The sequence below is a fragment of the Strongylocentrotus purpuratus genome, unplaced genomic scaffold, assembly GCF_000002235.5.
Source record: "Strongylocentrotus purpuratus isolate Spur 01 unplaced genomic scaffold, Spur_5.0 spur5_scaffold_7, whole genome shotgun sequence".
NCBI lineage: Eukaryota > Metazoa > Echinodermata > Echinoidea > Camarodonta > Strongylocentrotidae > Strongylocentrotus > Strongylocentrotus purpuratus.
In genome coordinates, this window is record NW_022145613.1 from 3,822,397 (window position 1) to 3,841,887 (window position 19,491).

The window sequence follows — 19,491 nt, forward strand, 5'->3', positions numbered from 1 at the left end:
TTCGCGGGCTTTTCCTGCCTCGGAGACCCCTCTAAATCTGGAACACTGCTCAATGTACCCCACTCTCTGTGATATTCAAGATATTTTATAACCCCCTATATTTCTCAGGAGTCCAAACAGAGAGAGTGAAAAAACGCCCCCTTTTTATATTTCATTACCCCCCCCCCCTTTCTAAATTTCTCAGGAATACAAAGAGATAAAGAAAAGAACACCCCCTTTTTAAAGAAATTTCCGGGTGAAAAGTCAGAAACACCCCCTTTTTTTACAATGTTCGGGCCGGACTTTGTAGCGCGAAAAAATAACCCTTTACCGGAGATCTTGGGAACCCTATGGTCCCTCCGACCCCGGAGTGAGGGGGGGGGGGGGAGGGGTGGGGGTGGGGGGGGGGGGCAAATACAACGATGACTCAAAATTTTCCTTTCACGATTTACAAGCGTGCGAAGCGTTCACGCCACTGCTATGTCGACCATAATAATCATCGTCACTACCTGCACTTCCTCATATTGGAAGGCATTCATATGATTGTAGGTCTATACTATAGCATGCATTGTCTGCACCGAAAGGACAAAATTGATGACTACCCATCCGCCTGTATCCGTGTGTATTATATTTTTGAACGAAAAGTGATCACATAATCAGGAGAATGAGCTTCACGATGGCGTCAAGGGATGAAAACGATTGCAGTACAGGAGAGAATCCTCATGTTATTGGAGCGTCGGAATCCCAGGAAGGGAGCGGTTGCTGTGGAATCGTCTTGATGGTGGTGTCGGTGATAGTCGTGATCTGCACGCTGCCATTCTCACTTTTTGTCTGCATAAGAGTGGTGAAGGAGTACGAAAGAGCAGTTATCTTCAGGCTTGGGCGTCTCTTGTCTGGCGGTGCTAAAGGTCCAGGACTGTTCTTCGTCCTGCCTTGCATTGAAGATTACACCAAGGTAGATCTTCGTACCCTTTCGTTTGATATTCCTCCTCAAGAGATTCTGACCAGGGATAGTCTGACCATCTCCGTGGATGCTGTGGTCTTCTACCGTGTCAAGAATGCTACCATCAGCATCGCCAATGTTGAAGATGCAGGGTATTCAACCAGACTCTTGGCTCAGACAACACTTCGTAATGTCCTGGGCACCAAGAACTTGGCCGAGATCCTGGGTGAACGTGAAGGCATCAGTCACTACATGCAGTCCACCCTCGACCAAGACACCGACCCCTGGGGTATCCAAGTAGAGCGTGTTGAGATCAAGGATGTTAGTCTGCCTGTCCAGCTCCAGAGAGCCATGGCTGCTGAAGCTGAAGCTTCCAGAGAGGCCAGGGCTAAGGTGATAGCTGCTGAAGGAGAACAGAATGCTGCTCGTGCCCTGAAGGAAGCTGCAGATACTATGGCAGAATCCCCATGTGCCCTTCAGTTGAGGTACCTGCAGACTCTCAACACCATCTCAGCGGAGAAGAACTCCACCATCATCTTTCCTCTTCCTATTGATCTCTTGCAAGGCATCTTGACTAAGTAAACCAGTCATATTGGTTTTGACGTTCAGTCTTATTATGTTTCTCATAAGAATATATATTACGTTTTATTAAATAAATAAATATTATATGACTAATAAGGATAACTTTTAGTACTTAAGCCTTATGTTCCACAATAATATGCCATGCTTGTTTTGACCCAGTCTTTAATATAACCGCAATAAAGTAAATCGATTGAATATGTTTAGGCTATACATCATATAAATTCTTTGTTTACTAACATCTTCGTAAATGAGAAATATGACATAATCTGACACGGTTTTTTTTTCATTTGAGCATAGTGAACAGAGAATCGTTTTATTTTTCTTTCGTAACATCCATTGTTCCCAGGATAGGAGTCAACTTTGATTTGGTGGAGAAGAAAATGTAATGCAAAGTCCCCGTTTTCCAAATAAAAAGTCATTCGAAAGGATAGCAGCAGTGTTGGAGGCTTCGTCAGTAGATAAAACTTTCTTATTGAATATCTGGTGTTCTAGAAAATACATAATATTTCTGTTAGAATGTTGAATATATCCAAACCTGTGGAAGTCTTTTGCTCCCTGTGTTGTCCAAAGCTAATAGACCATTTCCGTATTCCAATAAAATTAAATGCATACATTGTTGTTAAGTGCCATGTTATGAATTATTGTATTTCAATGGTCAGAATGCGAAATGCATACCTTAATATTTGTTTAGTCTCACTGGTTATGAGGCATGATATATGCATTTTATGCATTTTAACTAATATCTGAGAAATTGTGGTTTATCCTAATGGGAAATGGCGTTTATAATAAGGCATGACATATCCCAAACAAATAATTACTAATTCATAAACATGTTGCCATATTTTTGTTTTCTTCACACCCAAGCACTCGAGTATACTTCTGTTTAAAAAAAATATACGAGAAATACAACACGTAATAGACTATACTCTCATATATTGCATGTACTAGATCACTATCTACCTTCACATACACATCTTCTGTATAGATTGTTTATTCACAACTCTGTGGTTATGTTTCTTTGTATGATTATTATCTTTTTATTTAGATACTATTTATAAATATGGATATGGTGAAAACGTGATAACTACTTCTAAATTGGAAATAAAACTGTTTTTTACTTAAATAGTTCCTGTTACATTTATTTTGTAGTTCCCCCTTTGCTATACGATGATTCCTTATACGACGTTTCTTTATAGAGTTTCTGGAAAATTCTTTTTGTTTGTGGACACGCTGTCAAGGGAAGGATCGTTATTCTAGCGGAATGATAAAAAGTCAGAGAAAACTGAGATACACGGCCCTACGTGTTATCAGTGTCTGTGATATGGTGTAATATTGAAGCCCTAACAAAAATTGCGCTTCAAAATGATCAAGAAGTGCCTCAAAAAAGTAAAAATCTTTGAGTGACCGGTTTTCCCATACTCGTTTTCCCCAATAGACGGTAGTGTTTGTAATTCCAATCATGAATATCTTTATAATCAGACAGGCGATCGGCTTGTAAAAGTCATGGGGTTCATACTGACCTAAAAGGTTTATAATTATCATTGCAGCATGAGCTAAATCCAGAATTTTGTTTCAGAATCAGAGACAAAGTTACCGGATCCCTTTAAGAGCGGAGGACGATAAAGTACGAGTGGATGGGGAAAAGGAGATGAGGTAGCAATAAACAAAGGAAGAGAGAAAGACAATAGAGAGAGAGAGAGAGAGGGAGAGAGTAACGAGAGAATGAGAGATCAGAAATGAGAAAGAAAGAAAGGTAGAATTACAAGGAGAAAGGAATTATATTGGACAGAGTGGCAATAAGAGAGGAAACACGAAAGAGCAATTTAAAGTAAGAAAGAATCAGGACGAAATAGAGAGTAAGGGTGAGAGAAAAAAATTAAGAGAGAGTGAGAGAGGATGGGGTTGAGCGATAGAGCCAGTCTAAGACATCTTTTTGATAATGGAAAACAGAGATACAGTACATCAAGCTTTTAAAGAACATTTTCGCGAAAAGGAATATATCACATTAAAAATATAAGGTAAAAGTCAAACAGAAAGATTGCAATATAACTTGTGGTTTTTTAAAATATCACTTCTCATTCATATTTGAAAAGCAAAATCGAATTTGACAATCAAATGGATCCAGAAAAACCCAGAATAAACATTGACAATTCAAATTCATTCATTTCATTCTCGATTAAAAAGTACAATCAATATACATACAAATAAATCATACACAGAATTTGAAAATGAAAAGGAGGAACTATATTAATAAAGCCCTTAGACCTGGTACAATCGTAGTTCCCTAATATACTAACACACAATAAGGAAAAGATAACCAGCACAATACATAAATACAGCCCCCAGGATTTGTTCAATTATAGTTCCCTAATATACTAACACACAATAAGGAAATGATAACCAACACAATAAATAAATACAGCCCCGAGGCCTTGTTCAATTGTAGTTCCCTAATATATTAACACATAATAAGGAAATGATAATCAACAAACAAAAACAACAAACAAAAATATATCACAAAGAAGGGATATTTTGTTAATCATTAAATGGCATAATAATTTGCAAGAAGTAAGTCCTAGGGTTCAAAAGGAGTTGCCGAGCGTGCATGGCAGTCGGTGGGTAAAAGGGACACAAATATAAAACATCAATATCAATGTAATATTTATGACTTTGGGTGTCATGCATTTTACTTTGACAATACGATTATTTACGACGGCAATATACATATCCCTGGATATTGTGGTCAATAGCTCGTATGCATTTCAATGGATAGAGATGGGATTATGGCATGTCTCTGGACTGACAATGAGAAAAATAGCCGGTCGTCAGTAAGGGAGAGAGTGAGGGAGTGAGATGAAATTAATGTACCGTCGACGGTAGAGCGTTAAAAATTGAATTTTCTGCGCCCAAGGATGATTGCGCTGACCTGGAGGTACTTATGAATGCATTGTGCCAGTGGCGTAGCAATGCAGAGAACATGAAGCACAAGAAAGGGGGAGGGGTATGGGAAAAGGAGAGACAAGGGGAAATATGAAGGGACTGTGAATAACAGATAACGGAAAAGTAAATCATCAAATAGGAAATAAAAATGAATAACAGGAAAAGATAACAGGATACTCTCTTTTTTATGGGTTGCTTTGCTGTCTCATATTACATCCACCATCTCTCCCCACCCCCTCCTCCCCCCCCCCCCCGACACCAGTGTCATTCCACCCGTGACTAACAACCGCTGATTTGAATAATACATGGCGGTTTACGGATTAGTGTTATTGAACTTTCCAAGTCATTTATTCTGAATTAATTAATCTATCAATTCCCTTATTATTGGGAAGCTCACCAGGAGTTTCCTAGGATAGACAAAAGAGACATTAGTTTGTCACTATAGCTAGTAGACTATTACATGAGCACTATAATGTGTATTAAAAAAAGCTTTTGAAAATCTTATTATCACAATTTAACAAAAGCTAACGTATCACTTGAACTCTAGAATTAATTGCATTTCAAAGTGTGCCATTATGGTACATTTATTCCTTTTTATCAGTGTTTTACTTTGCTCGCTCCTTGCCTCTCTTTCTTTCCATCCCTTTTTCTTTCTTTCTTTCTCTTTCTCACCTCCCCTCCTCCTTTTTCTTTCTGTTTCAGAGGCGGTTTCAAAAGTGTTTGGTTTGGAGCATTTTATTTTGCTCTCTCTCTCTCTCTCTCTCTCTCTCTCTCTCTCTCTCTCTCTCTTATCGATTGATTTTGGCGATCATTCCATTAATTGTAAAAGTCAAATGTTATTTTGGCAAATTCTAAATCAAGCGATATGGTCAGGTCGATTAGATAGATCGAACTATCTATCTGTGGCATCCCATCGCATTCATTATAGCTCATAATGATATGAATGAAAACTCTACTGAACAGTTGGTGTACTATGCCATCTTCATTGCATGCAATTATTGTGATGTATACATATTTTATATATATTTACTAATGTGGGATAAGTACTATTTTGAAAAGGGTTGTATCATGTTAATCATGAATTAAACCGAGGTATAACTGAGTAAATTAGTTGAAAGAATCGCATTGATTCTTCCAAAGTTAATTAGATAAAGCAAGAGGCAAACTCTTATTCTTTCCTTTATTTAATCTATTAAGGGACGAGCTAGTTGTTAGACTGTTATATATATATATATTTATCTTTCCCTCTGTTAAGGAATGTTTTATTAGAAGAGTTCTGTTTATTATGCTCTTTTACTAGGTGGATCTTTTACTAGGTCGGTCTTTTACTAGGGACTTTTAATTGATGAATCTCATCAAGCTTCAAGCTATCGTTCAACTTGTTCCTGTTTTCTGCGTGCTGCGGCGTCCTCTTCGACGACACAGAGACGCCGGATATTGATCGACCGCGTATCGCGAGCGAGCTCATGAGCATTTAATAATTTGGTTACTTTAATATTTAAATAATTGCCAGCTTAGTAATAACTTTTGATACCTTTAGTGTTATAGTTAAAGTAAATGGGTTTAGTTTTGTAAGTTGTGGAAGTTTTTTTTATTCCAATGTGTACTTGATTTACAGTTGTTTATTGACAACGAGCTAATAAAGGCATTGCCAGGCTATTTTGTTAAAACGTAACCTCAAGTGTAATTTCTTTATTTATGGACCTGGGAAATTGTGACATTCGGGTTACACTTATTATCACAATTTAAAAAAAGCTAACTGATCTCTTGAACTCTAGAAATAATTGCTCTTCAAATTGTGTCATCATGATCATGGTACTATGATACCTCTCTTAATTCCTTTTTAAAAGTTTCTTACTTTCTTCGCCCCTCGCCTATCTTTCTCTCTCCTTTTCTCTCCACCCCTTTTTCTTTCTTTCTCTTTATCTCCTCCTTTCTTTTCCTATTTCAGAGGCGGTTTCAAAAGTGTTGTACTGACAGCATTTTATTTTGCTAGACTTTTTTTAAAGATAATTACAATTTTTATTTTCTGAAACAAAAGTCAGGGAATGTCTATCCCCCTTCCCAGCCCCAGTATATGCTGCTACAAATGTTCATGCTCGCGCTCCCCCCCCCCCCTCCCCCTCTTTCTCTTTCTCTCTCTCTCTCTCCCTCCCTATCTCTGTCTCTCTGTCTCTCTCTCTCTCTCTCTCTCTTTTTCTCTCTCTCGTAAGCTCAGTATCCAATTTTCCTCAATACTTCTTCTTTTCTCACCCTTCTAATCAATTCAAATTTCTGTCATTTATGTTATAGGTTGAACAAAAATAAAGAATTTGTATGGTCATTTTTTTCTAATATCGTTTAACCATTCCTGTTTAAATGTCCTGGATGAAACTGGAAAACCAATATGGCAACTTCAAAATATACCTCCCAAATGCATAATCACTCGCTCGTACAAATGAGATTCAAATATTAAAAACAAATATTTAAAAGACTGACCTGCATTTATTTAACCAACATACGTCTGTTGAAGTGCGGTGCAGTGAAATTAACAATGTCCTAGTAAATAAATTACTATTAATACTAACTTTTCTATTACTAATATAAGTATTACATAATTGGTAGAAACAATACAAAATATTACAGAAATGGTATTGTGACAATATAAAAGATAAAAACGTTGCAACATACAATGGCAAGGTCATGTTGTTATTGACCCCTGTGCTAATATAATATAAATACATATTCGGGGGGAAATATAAGAAAGGAATCGCACTAAGCAACCGTAAATCATGCAAAGCTCGTGCTAAAGAATAACATGGATGTACAAGTTAATTTTTAAAAATGGGGGAACATAATGATTTCTCTTAACAGAAAAAACGCCCAATTTTGCATAGACCTGATCATGTTGTAATCAATATAGAATTTCGATATCGTATGAAACAACAGCAAGGGTGGGGAACTGACAGAGAGGAGAGGTTTTAAATGTTTAAGAACATAAATGCTGATTTTAAAAAAGTCACATAATTGGCTTTCCAGCATAGCGTAGACGGGACATAAGCCCCTTATTATCGTGATTGAGACTTAGAAAAACAATGTATGCCTGTCCGAGTTGTAATATACTAATTTAGCCTCATGGCCTCAAATAATTATGTTGATAACAATAACATGACCTAGGCGTATCGATATATTATTTCAAGTATGCGTGGGTACTTATTAGGTTTTGCTCATCATTCCTTAATTGTGAGGGTATACATATTTGAGTAAGATAGAGATTAGTAGGTTATGACGTAAGTACAGCAAATAAAAAAAATGGTTGCTAATAGAATTTAAACACGCCCTTAAGGTTTGTCATTATGTGCTTTACGACTCAAAATGCATAATTGCGTTTGAGATTAGTCAAACAGTAGACAACAAAGTTGAAACAAAAATCCGTGCTACACATTCTTAAATATATTTAAGCTGCCCAATATGATAAAGCAGTACTATATTTACTTTGAATAGTACAACTTCCTGTATTATCCTTTTTACCAATTCTTAAAATTATTTACAAAAACGAATATGCTCATTCAAACTTTTCGTAAGGCGCTTTAAATCAAAACGGCCCATCTATTACCAATTCTGCAATGATTGTAGCTGTATTTTTTCGTGACCTACCAAATAGTAAAATAATGAAAAAATAACATTAATGGGTAACTTATTCATAAAATGATCCGATTTTTAATAATTATGTTTCAAAATAAACAGGAAAAGGGTAAAATCAAGTCAGTAAAAATTCAACAGATAATAAATGAGATTTTACATAAGTTATATTTTGTTTGATCTGCTTATGTATTTTGAATTTACTGGTATTAGCATCTGTAACACGATTTCATATCAAAATACCATAGCAATAGAAATATCACAGCAATAAAAATACATAGATAGAAATACATTGATACAAAAAAATTGAAGTTATCCACTCCACCCATTAAATTAATCGAATTCTACAAAAAGTACAAAATATTATAGCAATCACAAAAACGGTGTTGTGGATTTATTTTGCTTTTGTTTCCATCAATGGCAGTTGTGCCCCAAATAAAGTTATCGGATAGCATATAACAGCATAACAATTTTTGTGAGAGCTAGATGTACGTCTCCTTTGCCAAGACATCTGGCATACTGGTGATTGTTTACTTCATGACGCCTTGCACGAGATCAATAGGTAGAGGAAAGATCATAGGATGTTAAGATATTTATAAAATAAAACGTAATATATATTCGTATGAGAAATATAATAAGACTGATCATCAGAACCAATATGACTGTTTTACTTAGTCAAGATGCCCTGCAAGAGATCAATAGGAAGAGGAAAGATGATGGTGGAGTTCTTCTCTGCTGAGATGGTGTTGAGAGTCTGCAGGTACCTCAGCTGAAGGGCCGCTGGGGATTCTGCCATAGTATCTGCAGCTTCCTTCAAGGCACGAGCAGCATTCTGTTCTCCTTCAGCAGCAATCACCTTAGCCCGGGCCTCTCTGGAAGCTTCAGCCTCAGCAGCCATGGCTCTCTGGAGCTGGACAGGCAAACGAACATCCTTGATCTCAACGCGCTCTACTTGGATACCCCAGGGGTCGGTGTCTTGGTCTAGGGTGGACTGCATGTAGTTACTGATGCCTTCACGTTCAGCCAGGATCTCGGCCAAGTTCTTGGTGCCCAGGACATTACGGAGTGTTGTCTGAGCCAAGAGTCTGGTTGAATTCCCTGCATTTTCTACATTGGCGATGCTGATGGTAGCATTCTTGACACGGTAGAAGACCACTGCATCCACAGAGATGGTCAGACTGTCCCTAGTCAGAATCTCTTGAGGAGGAATATCAAACGAAATGGTACGGAGATCTACCTTGGTGTAATCTTCAATGCAAGGCAGGACGAAGAACAGTCCTGGACCTTTAGCACCGCCGGACAAGAGACGCCCAAGTCTGAAGATAACTGCTCTTTCGTACTCCTGCACCACTTTTACGCAGACAAACAGTGAGAATGGCAGCGTGCAGATCACGAATATCACTGAGATGATCGCCAGTAGGATTCCACAACACCCGAGACCTTCATTCGAGGAGGTTTCTCCAATCACTCCTATTTCCATGTTTTCATCTCCTCGTTTCGACATTTTTAATCATGTAGGTTTACGTCGTTCTCTACCTTCTATTTCTACTCGACGAGTGCAAGTTTGCAACAGAGTCAATAGCTTCGCGTTACGAAATTAGAACCGAGATGAGGTGAAAAACATGTACTCACAAAGTAAAATGCTCAACTTAATAATTGTCTGAAATGGTCGGAAGTCTGTTGCGTTGGGTGTAAGCAAGATCGCGCTGTGGTCTGTTTTCACGCACACCCGTTCAAATGCTTGTATACTTGCCTCGGTGAATACGTTGGCGTTGTAAGGTTGTCAAGTGGACAAACGCCACTACAGAGACAAGAGGCAGTGCGTAGATCCTTACGTAATACCTATTGTTCAGGGGGGCCTTGAATGAATCGATCATCCCCCCTTACAAAAAAAGCAGACTGGAAAGCATTTGAACAATTATGCGACATAGAGCTATATATATCTAAAATTAACTCCAAATGAAAACACAGAAGAATACTAAAACGAATTCATACAAGTCACACAGAAAATCATGAAGAAAAACATACAGGCCTACCAACAGTATCTAGAAACCAAACCACTCAATCCATGAGTGAGTTGCTAATTTGTCTTTTGATTTTAAAAAGTTTATCATGTTATTAAACATTCATAACTTTCTTATTAGTAATCCGATTTTGCTCAAACTTTTTTTGATTGGTTTGTCTGATTTTTCTCCTTCTATTGAAAGTAAGTTATTTTTGGAGTGGACTGCGATTCTACATTTCTTGGTGTCACATTTGACAGAAAACTGACATGGAACGCCCATATTCAAGATATCAGAAACAGGTGCAGAAAAAAATTAATAACCTGAAAAGCGTCGCCGGTACAAGTTGGAAAACAACACGAAAACACTACTTATGCTCTATCGATCTCTAATCAGATCACTGTTAAACTATGGATGCGAGGCATATGACTCGGCAAACGAAAGTTTAAAAAAAGTTTTTAACTCGATACAATACATGTCCTGACGTACCGGTATTGCGCAAGTGCTCTACACGGTACATCCCTCGCCACCCTACAGATGGAAATGGACGAGCCCCCTCTAGAGTAAAGAAGGAAAAATGCTGACTGAAAAGTACCACGTCCACCTTTCTCGTTCGAAAAACCACCCATTAAAACTAAATATCCGACCATGTTGGCAATTTGTAAAGCTAAAAAATGAAAAAAGTAAGACAATCTTTTGGATTGAGAATAAAAGATGAACAAATGATAGAGTCAACTACAGAAAAGGTAATACCACTTCGCATCCCCTCCTGGCACAACTACACTCCCCCAATATCCATTGAACTGAATGAATCAATAAGAAAAAATGATACCCCACATGAAATGAGACAAAGGAGTATCGACTCTTAAAATCAAAATGGAATAACAGCCTTCATAATTATATACACGGATGGTTCAAAATCCCCATCAGGCACAGCAGCTGCATTGCGGAGAACATGGGGGCAAGTACATCTTAAGAAAATGGCAAAACAAGAGGGAGAATGGGAAAACGGGAGACAAGCCGTGTGAAGGGAATGCGAATAATAGATAACGGAAAGAAGAAAAAATCATCAAAGAGGAAATAAAAATGGAGAACAGGAATAGATAACATGATACTCTCCCTACACTGTTCCGTATGGGTTGCTTTGCTGCCTCATATTACATCCACCACCCCCTCCCACCTCCCCCTCCCCGGCCCCCGACACCAGTGTCATTCCCTCCGTGACTAACAACCGCTGATCTGAATAATATATAGGGTTCCGGATTGGTGTTATTGAACTTGCCAAGTCATTTAATCTGAATTAATTAATCTATTAATTCTCTTATCATTGGGAACTTCACCAAGAATTTCCTGGGATAGACAAAAGAGACATAGACTATGCGTGTCACTAGCTGGTAGACTATTACACTGTTGCTCATAAAGTTCGAATATTTTTTTTTACCCCAATAGATGGAATTATTTTGACAATGATTTATTCCTAATAGATCTAGATAATAGTATACGGTATATAAATAAATTAATCTATTCATTCCCTAATCATTTGGAAGCTCAACAGGAATATTTTAGAATAGACAAAAGAGACAAAGTCACGTTTTGAAGGAAATATAGACTATGCTTGCCACCAGCTAGTAGACTATTACTGTACATGAGCACTAATGAGTACAAAAAGAAGGGTTTTTGAAAATCTTATTATCACAATTTAACAAAAGATGACTGATCTCTTCAACTCTAAAAATAATTGCTCTTCAAATTGTGTCATCATAGTACTATGATACCTTTCTTTATTCCTTTTTAAAAGTTTCTTATACTTTCTTCGCCCCTTGCCTATCTTTCTCTCTCTTTTTCTCTCGACCCCTTTTTCTTTCTTTCTCTTTATCTTCTCCGTTCTCTTCCTGTTTCAAAAGTGTTGTATTGGGAGCATTTTATTTTGCTAGACTTTTGTTAAAGATAATTACAATTTTTATTTTCTGAAATAAAAGTCAGGGAATGTCTATCCCCCTTTTCAGCCCGACATTAGTATGCTGCTACAAATATTCATGCTCGCGCTCCCCCTCCCTCTTTCTCTCTCTCTCTATCTCCATCTCTCTCCCTCCCTATCTCTGTCTCTCTCTGTCTCTGTCTCTGTCTCTTTTTTTTTTTATCTCTCTCGTAAGCTCAGTATCCAATTTTCCTCAATACTTCTTCCTTTCTCACCCTTCTAATCAATTCAAATTTCTGTCATTTATGTTATAGGTTGAACAAAAATAAAGAATTTGTATGGTCATTTTTTTCTAATATCGTTTAACCATTCCTGTTTAAATGTCCTGGATGAAACTGGAAAACCAATAAGGCAACTTCAAAATATACATCCCAAATTCATAATCACTCGTACAAATGAGATTCAAATATTAAAAACAAATATTTTACAGACTGACCTGCATTTATTTAACCAACATACGTCTGTTGAAGTGCGGTGCAGTGAAATTAACAATGTCCTAGTAAATAAATTACTATTATAATACTAACGTTTCTGTTACTAATATAAGTATTACATAATTGGTAGAAACAATACAAAATATTACAGGAATGGTATTGTGATCATATAAAAGATAAAAACATTGCAACATACAATGGCAAGGTCATGTTGTTATTGACCCTTGGCCTTGTGCTAATATAATATAAATACATATTTAGGGTGAAATATAAGTAAGGAATCACACTAAGCAACCGTGAATCATGCAAAGCCCATGCAAAAGAATAACATGGATGTACAAGTTTATTTCAAAAATGGGGGAACATAATGATTTCTCATAACAGAGAAAACGCCCAATTTAAAATGCAATTACAGACCTCATCGTCTCCAAAATGTTGCAAAGACTTAATCATCTTGTAATAAATATACCATTTATTTATCGTATGAAACAACAGCAAGGGTGTGGAACTGACAGAGATGAGAGGTGTTAGATGTTTAAGAACAACAGAAATGCTGATAAAAAACTTCACATATGGGCTTTTCCAGAATAGAGTAGACGGGACATAAACCCCTTTTTGGTGTTTGAAGACCTAGAAAAACAGTGTATGCCTGTAAGACTGTAAGACTGTAAGACTGAGTATTAATTTGGCCTCATGGACCCACATAATTACGTTGATAACAATAACATGACCTAGGCGTATCGATATATCATTTCAAGTATGCGTGGGTACTTATTGGGTTTTGCTCATCATTTCTTAATTGTGAGGGTATACATATTTGAGTAAGATAGAGATTAGTTGTATAGATTATGACGTAATAGTACAACAAATAAAAAAGATGTTTGCTAATAGAATTTATACACGCCCTTAAGGTTTGCTTAAGGTTTGCATCATTTGCTTTACCATTCTAAATGCATAATTGCGTTTAAGATTAGTCAAACAGTAGACAACGAAGTTGAAACAAAATCCGTGCTACCCAATAATCTGTCCAATATGATAAAACAGTACTCAATCTACTTTGAATAGTACAACTTCCTGTATCATCCTTTTTACCAATTCTTAACATTATTTACAAAAACGAATATGCTCATTCCAACTTTTCGGAAGGCGCTTGTAAATCAAAACGGCCCATCTATAAAAAATATTGCAATGAATAAAGCTGTATTTTTCGTGACCTACCAAATAGTACAATAATGAAACAATAACATTAATGGGTAACTTATTCATAAAATGATCCGATTTTTAATAATTATGTTTCAAAATAAACAGGAAAAAGGTAAAATCAAGTAAGTAAAAATTCAACAGATAATAAATAAGATTTTACATGAGTTATATTTTGTTTGATCTGCTTATGTATTTTGAATTTACTGGTATTAGCATCTGTAACATGATTTCATATCAAAATACCATAGCAATAGAAATATCACAGCAATAAAAATACATTGATAGAAATACATATTAAAAAAATTAAAGTTATCCACTCCACCCATTAAATTAATCGAATTCTACAAAAAGTACAAAATATTATAGTAATCACAAAAACAGTGTTGTGGATTTATTTTGCTTTTGTTTCCATCAATGGCAGTTGTGCCCCAAATAAAGTTATCGGATAGCATATAACAGCATAACAATAATTGTGAGAAATAGATGTCTCCTTTGCATCTCCAAGACGTCTGGCACACTGGTGATTGTTTACTTCATGATGCCTTGCACGAGATCAATAGGTAGAGGAAAGATCATAGGATGTTAAGATATTTATAAAATAAAACGTAATATACAGGGCGTATCATAATAAAGGATATTGAAGTTTAATGACGATTTATATGAAAACTACTGATTTCATAATCAAGCATTTTATGTCTGTTGTAAAGGACAGAATGTCCTCTTGTTAATGACACCCCGATCATACTACTACTGTCACAGTTGACTGAATAACAAAGCATTGCTGTCCACCATGTGAAAGGTGCACTGTGCCAAGTTTGATAACATTTCCTTCTTAGACACATAATCCACTCACTGTTCAGCATTTCAATATGTCTGGGCTGACACAAGCACTAATCTTTAGAATTTATCTGTGAATGCTAACTTGTCACAGTGCACCTTTCACATGGTGGACAGCAATGCTTTGTTATTCAGTCAACTGTGACAGTAGTAGTATGATCGGGGTGTCATTAACAAGAGGACATTCTGTCCTTTACAACAGACATAAAATGCTTGATTATGAAATCAGTAGTTTTCATATAAATCGTCATTAAACTTCAATATCCTTTATTATGATACGCCCTGTATATTCTTATGAGAAACATAATAAGACTGATCATCAAAACCAAAATGACTCAATTACTTAGTCAAGATGCCTTGCAAGAGATCAATAGGAAGAGGAAAGATGATGGTGGAGTTCTTCTCTGCTGAGATGGTGTTGAGAGTCTGCAGGTACCTCAGCTGAAGAGCACATGGGGATTCCGACATAGTATCTGCAGCTTCCTTCAGGGCACGAGCAGCATTCTGTTCTCCTTCGGCAGCTATAACCTTAGCCTTGGCCTCTCTGGAAGCTTCAGCCTCAGCAGCCATGGCTCTCTGGAGCTGGACAGGCAAACGAACATCCTTAATCTCAACTCGCTCTACTTGGATACCCCAAGGGTCGGTGTCTTGGTCTAGGGTGGACTGCATGTAGTGACTGATGCCTTCACGTTCAGCCAGGATCTCGGACAGGTTCTTGGTGCCTAGGACATTCCGAAGAGTTGTCTGAGCCAGAAGTTTGGTAGACTTGGGGGCATCTTCCACATTAGCGATGCTGATGGTAGCATTCTTGACACGGTAGAAGACCACAGCATCCACAGAGATGGTCAGACTATCCCTGGTCAGAATCTCTTGAGGAGGAATATCAAACGAAATGGTACGAAGATCCACCTTGCTGTAATCTTCAATGCAAGGCAGGATGAAGAATAGTCCTGGACCCTTAGCACCGCCGGACAAGAGACGCCCAAGCCTGAAAATAACTGCTCTTTCGTACTCCTGCACCACTTTTATGCAGACAAAAAGTGAGAATGGCAGCGTGCAGATCACGATTATCACAGACAAGACCGTCAGTAGGATTCCGCAACAACCGAGTCCTTCCTTAGATGAGGTTTCTCCAATCACACCCATTTCCATATTTTCCCCTTCTCGTTCCGACATTTTGAGTTTTGTAGGTTTCTGCGGCGTTTTCTTTTTAACAGGACTTCCTCCTTACGTGATATTTCTACTCGACGAGTGCGAGTTTCCAAGAGTCAACGAGTCAACAGCTTTCCGTTACGATATTAGAACCGAAATGAAACTCACAAAGTAAAATGATCACCGAGGATCAAGCTCAACGTAAATGTCGGAAATGGTTGGTAGTCTGTGGGTGTGTTGGTTGTATGAATTGCACTGCGGTCCAGTAAACATGCACACCCTTTCAAATGCATTAACTAATTAGTGTATACCAGCCTAGTTGGGGCTGGGTCAATACGTTAGCGTTACGTAACAAAGTTTGTCAAACAGACTAACTACAGAAAGGTGACAAGATTTTTCCACTAATGAGACAGCTTGGTATTTTACATACACAAGCCTGTTTCACGTCGAGCAAAGCTTTAAATGCAATTGAAACCGGGCTGACCAGATTAAACGTGATAAAACAGAACTACGAAGTTGTAAACCATCAAGAGACTCCTAATGAATTGCGAGACCGGTGGATTAATTATATTATTACAATTTGTTATTTTCATTTTCATTTTTGATAACTGAATTTTCTTGTACAACTAAAGATATGGCGTAATATTCATTAGTGAATGAACGCCATAAAATAACTACCAACAACATAAGCCAGAGACTTGTCATTATTTGGTTTTGTAAATCGTCGAATTATCGTTTCAACTATGTGTAAGATGATCCATCTTTTCAAACAGAACGACTGATATGAGATGGATAGCCTTCATGATGTATCCAGATGATATCATAGCTGATAGGGCAATGTACGCCTACAATGCGGATGGTAGGGGCATGTCCATTTGGACTAAATAAATAAAGGGCTGACAGTGAAATCGCTCTGCAAAGAAAATTGTCGGAATTTCTACTAAATCGGTGTCGAATAGACCTATACTCATTTAATGAAACAATAAACTTTTAACGAAATCCTGAGATCCCCATACTCTGAAAATATAAGGAAAAAATATAGACCATATATTTTCCAAAATGGGTAGTAAAGGCACACACATGCACATCATCCCCACTAACACCATCCACAACAGATATAATGCACTAACAGTGAAGCAAGGAATCAGGAACATACTAAACAAAAGTAAATTAAAAATGAGACTATAAGCACTTCTGAGTCGGTGCATCAAATGAATATAAAAGCCTGAAGTTTAATAGAATTCTTTAAAAAAAAATTAAAACAAGTTTGTATTTTCTCATCAGTGAACTCTCTAAAACGAAAAATTTCCCTAAAGGTCCAAATTTCAACATTTTGATAAATGTGCGTGATTCAGATATGTCATGTAGGCCTACCATCTACAGCAATCGTAGATAAAATGTTAGTCAATAGAAAGTGGACCATTATGATCGACAAGAACATGTAAAATCGTGGGAATATTGTTCTAACTGTATAATATAAACACAACTGCAATTCCTTAAAAAATTCAACTCAAGAGCACTTTATTTCAATATCATTTTACATGTCCCGTAGAATTTATGCTTGATTTATTTGATAAGTCAATGTAATATTTACACACTTCGAAAGCATCTGCGACTGTGTTCAAAATGATTTGTCGGGATTTTATTTTCACCGCCAAAAAATAATTTACAAATCAAACGACCTTGTCGACGAATCTGCGGTTATAAATCTGATGAAGAGCTGGTTAAGCTAATAGGATAAGTTGTCATTAGTTACTGAAATCTGTCAAAATATAATGTTCAGAGTGTTAGGCACAATTAACGTTGTAAGTTCACGTAGAACAATAATATAATACTAAATACTGTATAAGCGATTGCCCATATAGGCAATGATAGCTTATGAAAGTGAGTGTTCATATAGAAAAGGCATAACGCATTAATGTGTTGCATGATATTGGAAACGGTAAATGGTAACTTGTGAATGAGAAAATAAACAAGTTTCGACGGACTGGGTGGGGGGGGGGGGTGACGTTCATGAGGCCGATAATATTATATTGCACACAATGTATGTAGGCAAAGGAGATGAACACTTCCCGCCGGAGACTCACAGATTGGCTAGGTGTGAAGATGCTATGTAACATATTAAAACATTGATCATAGGAACCTCTTCATAGAGGCCATCTGACTGCTAATTATTGCCTCATACTACTACTACTAGTGGTCTTTGTAATTCGATGTAGAAAGATTATAAGCCGTAAAGCTACAGTCCCATATACGTCCCGGACCGTCCCGGACCATCCCGGACCCCATCCGGGGTGATCCGGGATGATCCGTGTTGGCACCGGGATGGTCCGGTGTCATCCGTGTTGGCACCGTGTTGGCACCGGGGTGGTCCGGGACGGTCCGTGGCGGCTCCGTGCTGGGTCTGGAATGATCTGTACTGCTGCCGGGGCTATGCCCGGACGGTCCGGGGCGGTCCGTAGTGGTACCGTGTTGGGTCCGGGGAGACGGTCGGCGGTTGCGATTTTTTGAACAAAACATCCCGGACCATCCCGGATCACCCCAGACCATGGTCCGGGATGGTCCGGAGTGGTCCGTGCTCGTCCGTGCTGGTCCGGCTTTATATGGGACTGGGGCTTAACGGCATGCGACCACCGAACATCATGGGATATATAAATCCGCATTGGTGGATACACTTAAAGTTAAAACAAAATACTGGCGAGGATTTTCTGAAAATATTGCTGATATTTGTGACAACATTCCATATTTTGTATAATGATAGTATACGGACTTCTAACTGTATCATGTGTGTATAAAAAAGGGAATATTAGAAATGTAAAACATGTTTCGGACAAGGCTGCTTGGCTATAAAAATGAGACTATCGTGTTTATTATGATAGGGATAAATGTCTATGATTGACATATTTTGCTTTGAGAAGGCTTCAATAAATGACTTCTTTTTGCAGCCATCAGGTACCATGCAGGTGTATTAAATATATTTTAATTTCAATAGTCAAGCAGGTTTGGTACATTCGTTTCATGAGTGGTCTTCGTGGAACCACCACAATGTATGAATAGAATTTCAATACATTTTGCGAACTGGTCTATTTTCTAACAAACTGGTATTATTATGTAAAATACGCACGTCGGTTGAACATATTAGAAATGTAAAACAGGTCTTGTACAAGGCTGCTTGGCTATACAAATGATACTATCATGTAAGGCAGGGGAGTCGAGGTATGGATAAAGATTGGCGTACTGTGGGGGGGGGGGGGGGCGGGGGCGTATACTGCTACTTCATATGAACCATGACAAGTTTAGAAACACTACAGTGGCCCTAATTTTATATATTAGGGATTCCAGAGCCAACTTATCTTATTGTGGCGGTTGTGATCTACCCAGGCCTCGCAATCGTATTGTATTTTAGAAAAAGAATTGCACTTGTTGCCAGTATTTTAGACTCATATGATCATTTGTACTATCCCTTTAATAGTAAATTTCCATACTGAAAGCATGAATAACGGACAATAGGTTGCCCGTCGTCAGAATGTTTCATCAACATGCGAAATTGAGATCAACAAAAGAAGACATTTTTTCGTGGCAGCTGAATCGAATTCTCTATAGCTTCAAACGATTAGCATAGAAGAAGTAAGAATCGTCTTTGACTATACAGGAGAAACATGCCGAAAGGAGAAAGTTCTTTGAGCTTGGAGACAATGTGGATTGCTACGATCAACGTCCTTTCAATGCACTGCCTTGAATGGACGTCACGCGTATCAGTCCACGCAAATCTAAAAGTCCCTATTAAAGCGGTTACGATGACTTTGCTATTTTGTCAAT

The 19,491-nt window shown here is 37.7% G+C and overlaps 1 protein-coding gene and 2 pseudogenes across 2 annotated transcripts; 1 reads left to right on the forward strand and 2 right to left on the reverse strand.

Moving 5' to 3' along the window:
* The first annotated feature begins 548 nt into the window (after positions 1–548).
* On the forward strand, positions 549–2,038 carry LOC105445037 (annotated as a pseudogene).
* Positions 2,039–6,908: 4,870 nt separating this feature from the next.
* Positions 6,909–9,848, reverse strand: LOC105445033 (erythrocyte band 7 integral membrane protein-like). Its single transcript, XM_011680042.2, has one exon. The coding sequence runs from the start codon at positions 9,567–9,569 to the stop codon at positions 8,733–8,735; it is 837 nt and encodes a 278-aa protein (XP_011678344.1). The 5' UTR covers positions 9,570–9,848; the 3' UTR covers positions 6,909–8,732.
* Positions 9,849–12,466: 2,618 nt separating this feature from the next.
* On the reverse strand, positions 12,467–15,961 carry LOC590362 (annotated as a pseudogene). The gene is made up of 2 exons (XR_004061981.1): positions 14,808–15,961; positions 12,467–14,296 (listed from the first exon to the last, which is right to left on the reverse strand). The product of XR_004061981.1 is annotated as an erythrocyte band 7 integral membrane protein pseudogene (transcript).
* Between the last annotated feature and the right edge of the window lie 3,530 nt (positions 15,962–19,491).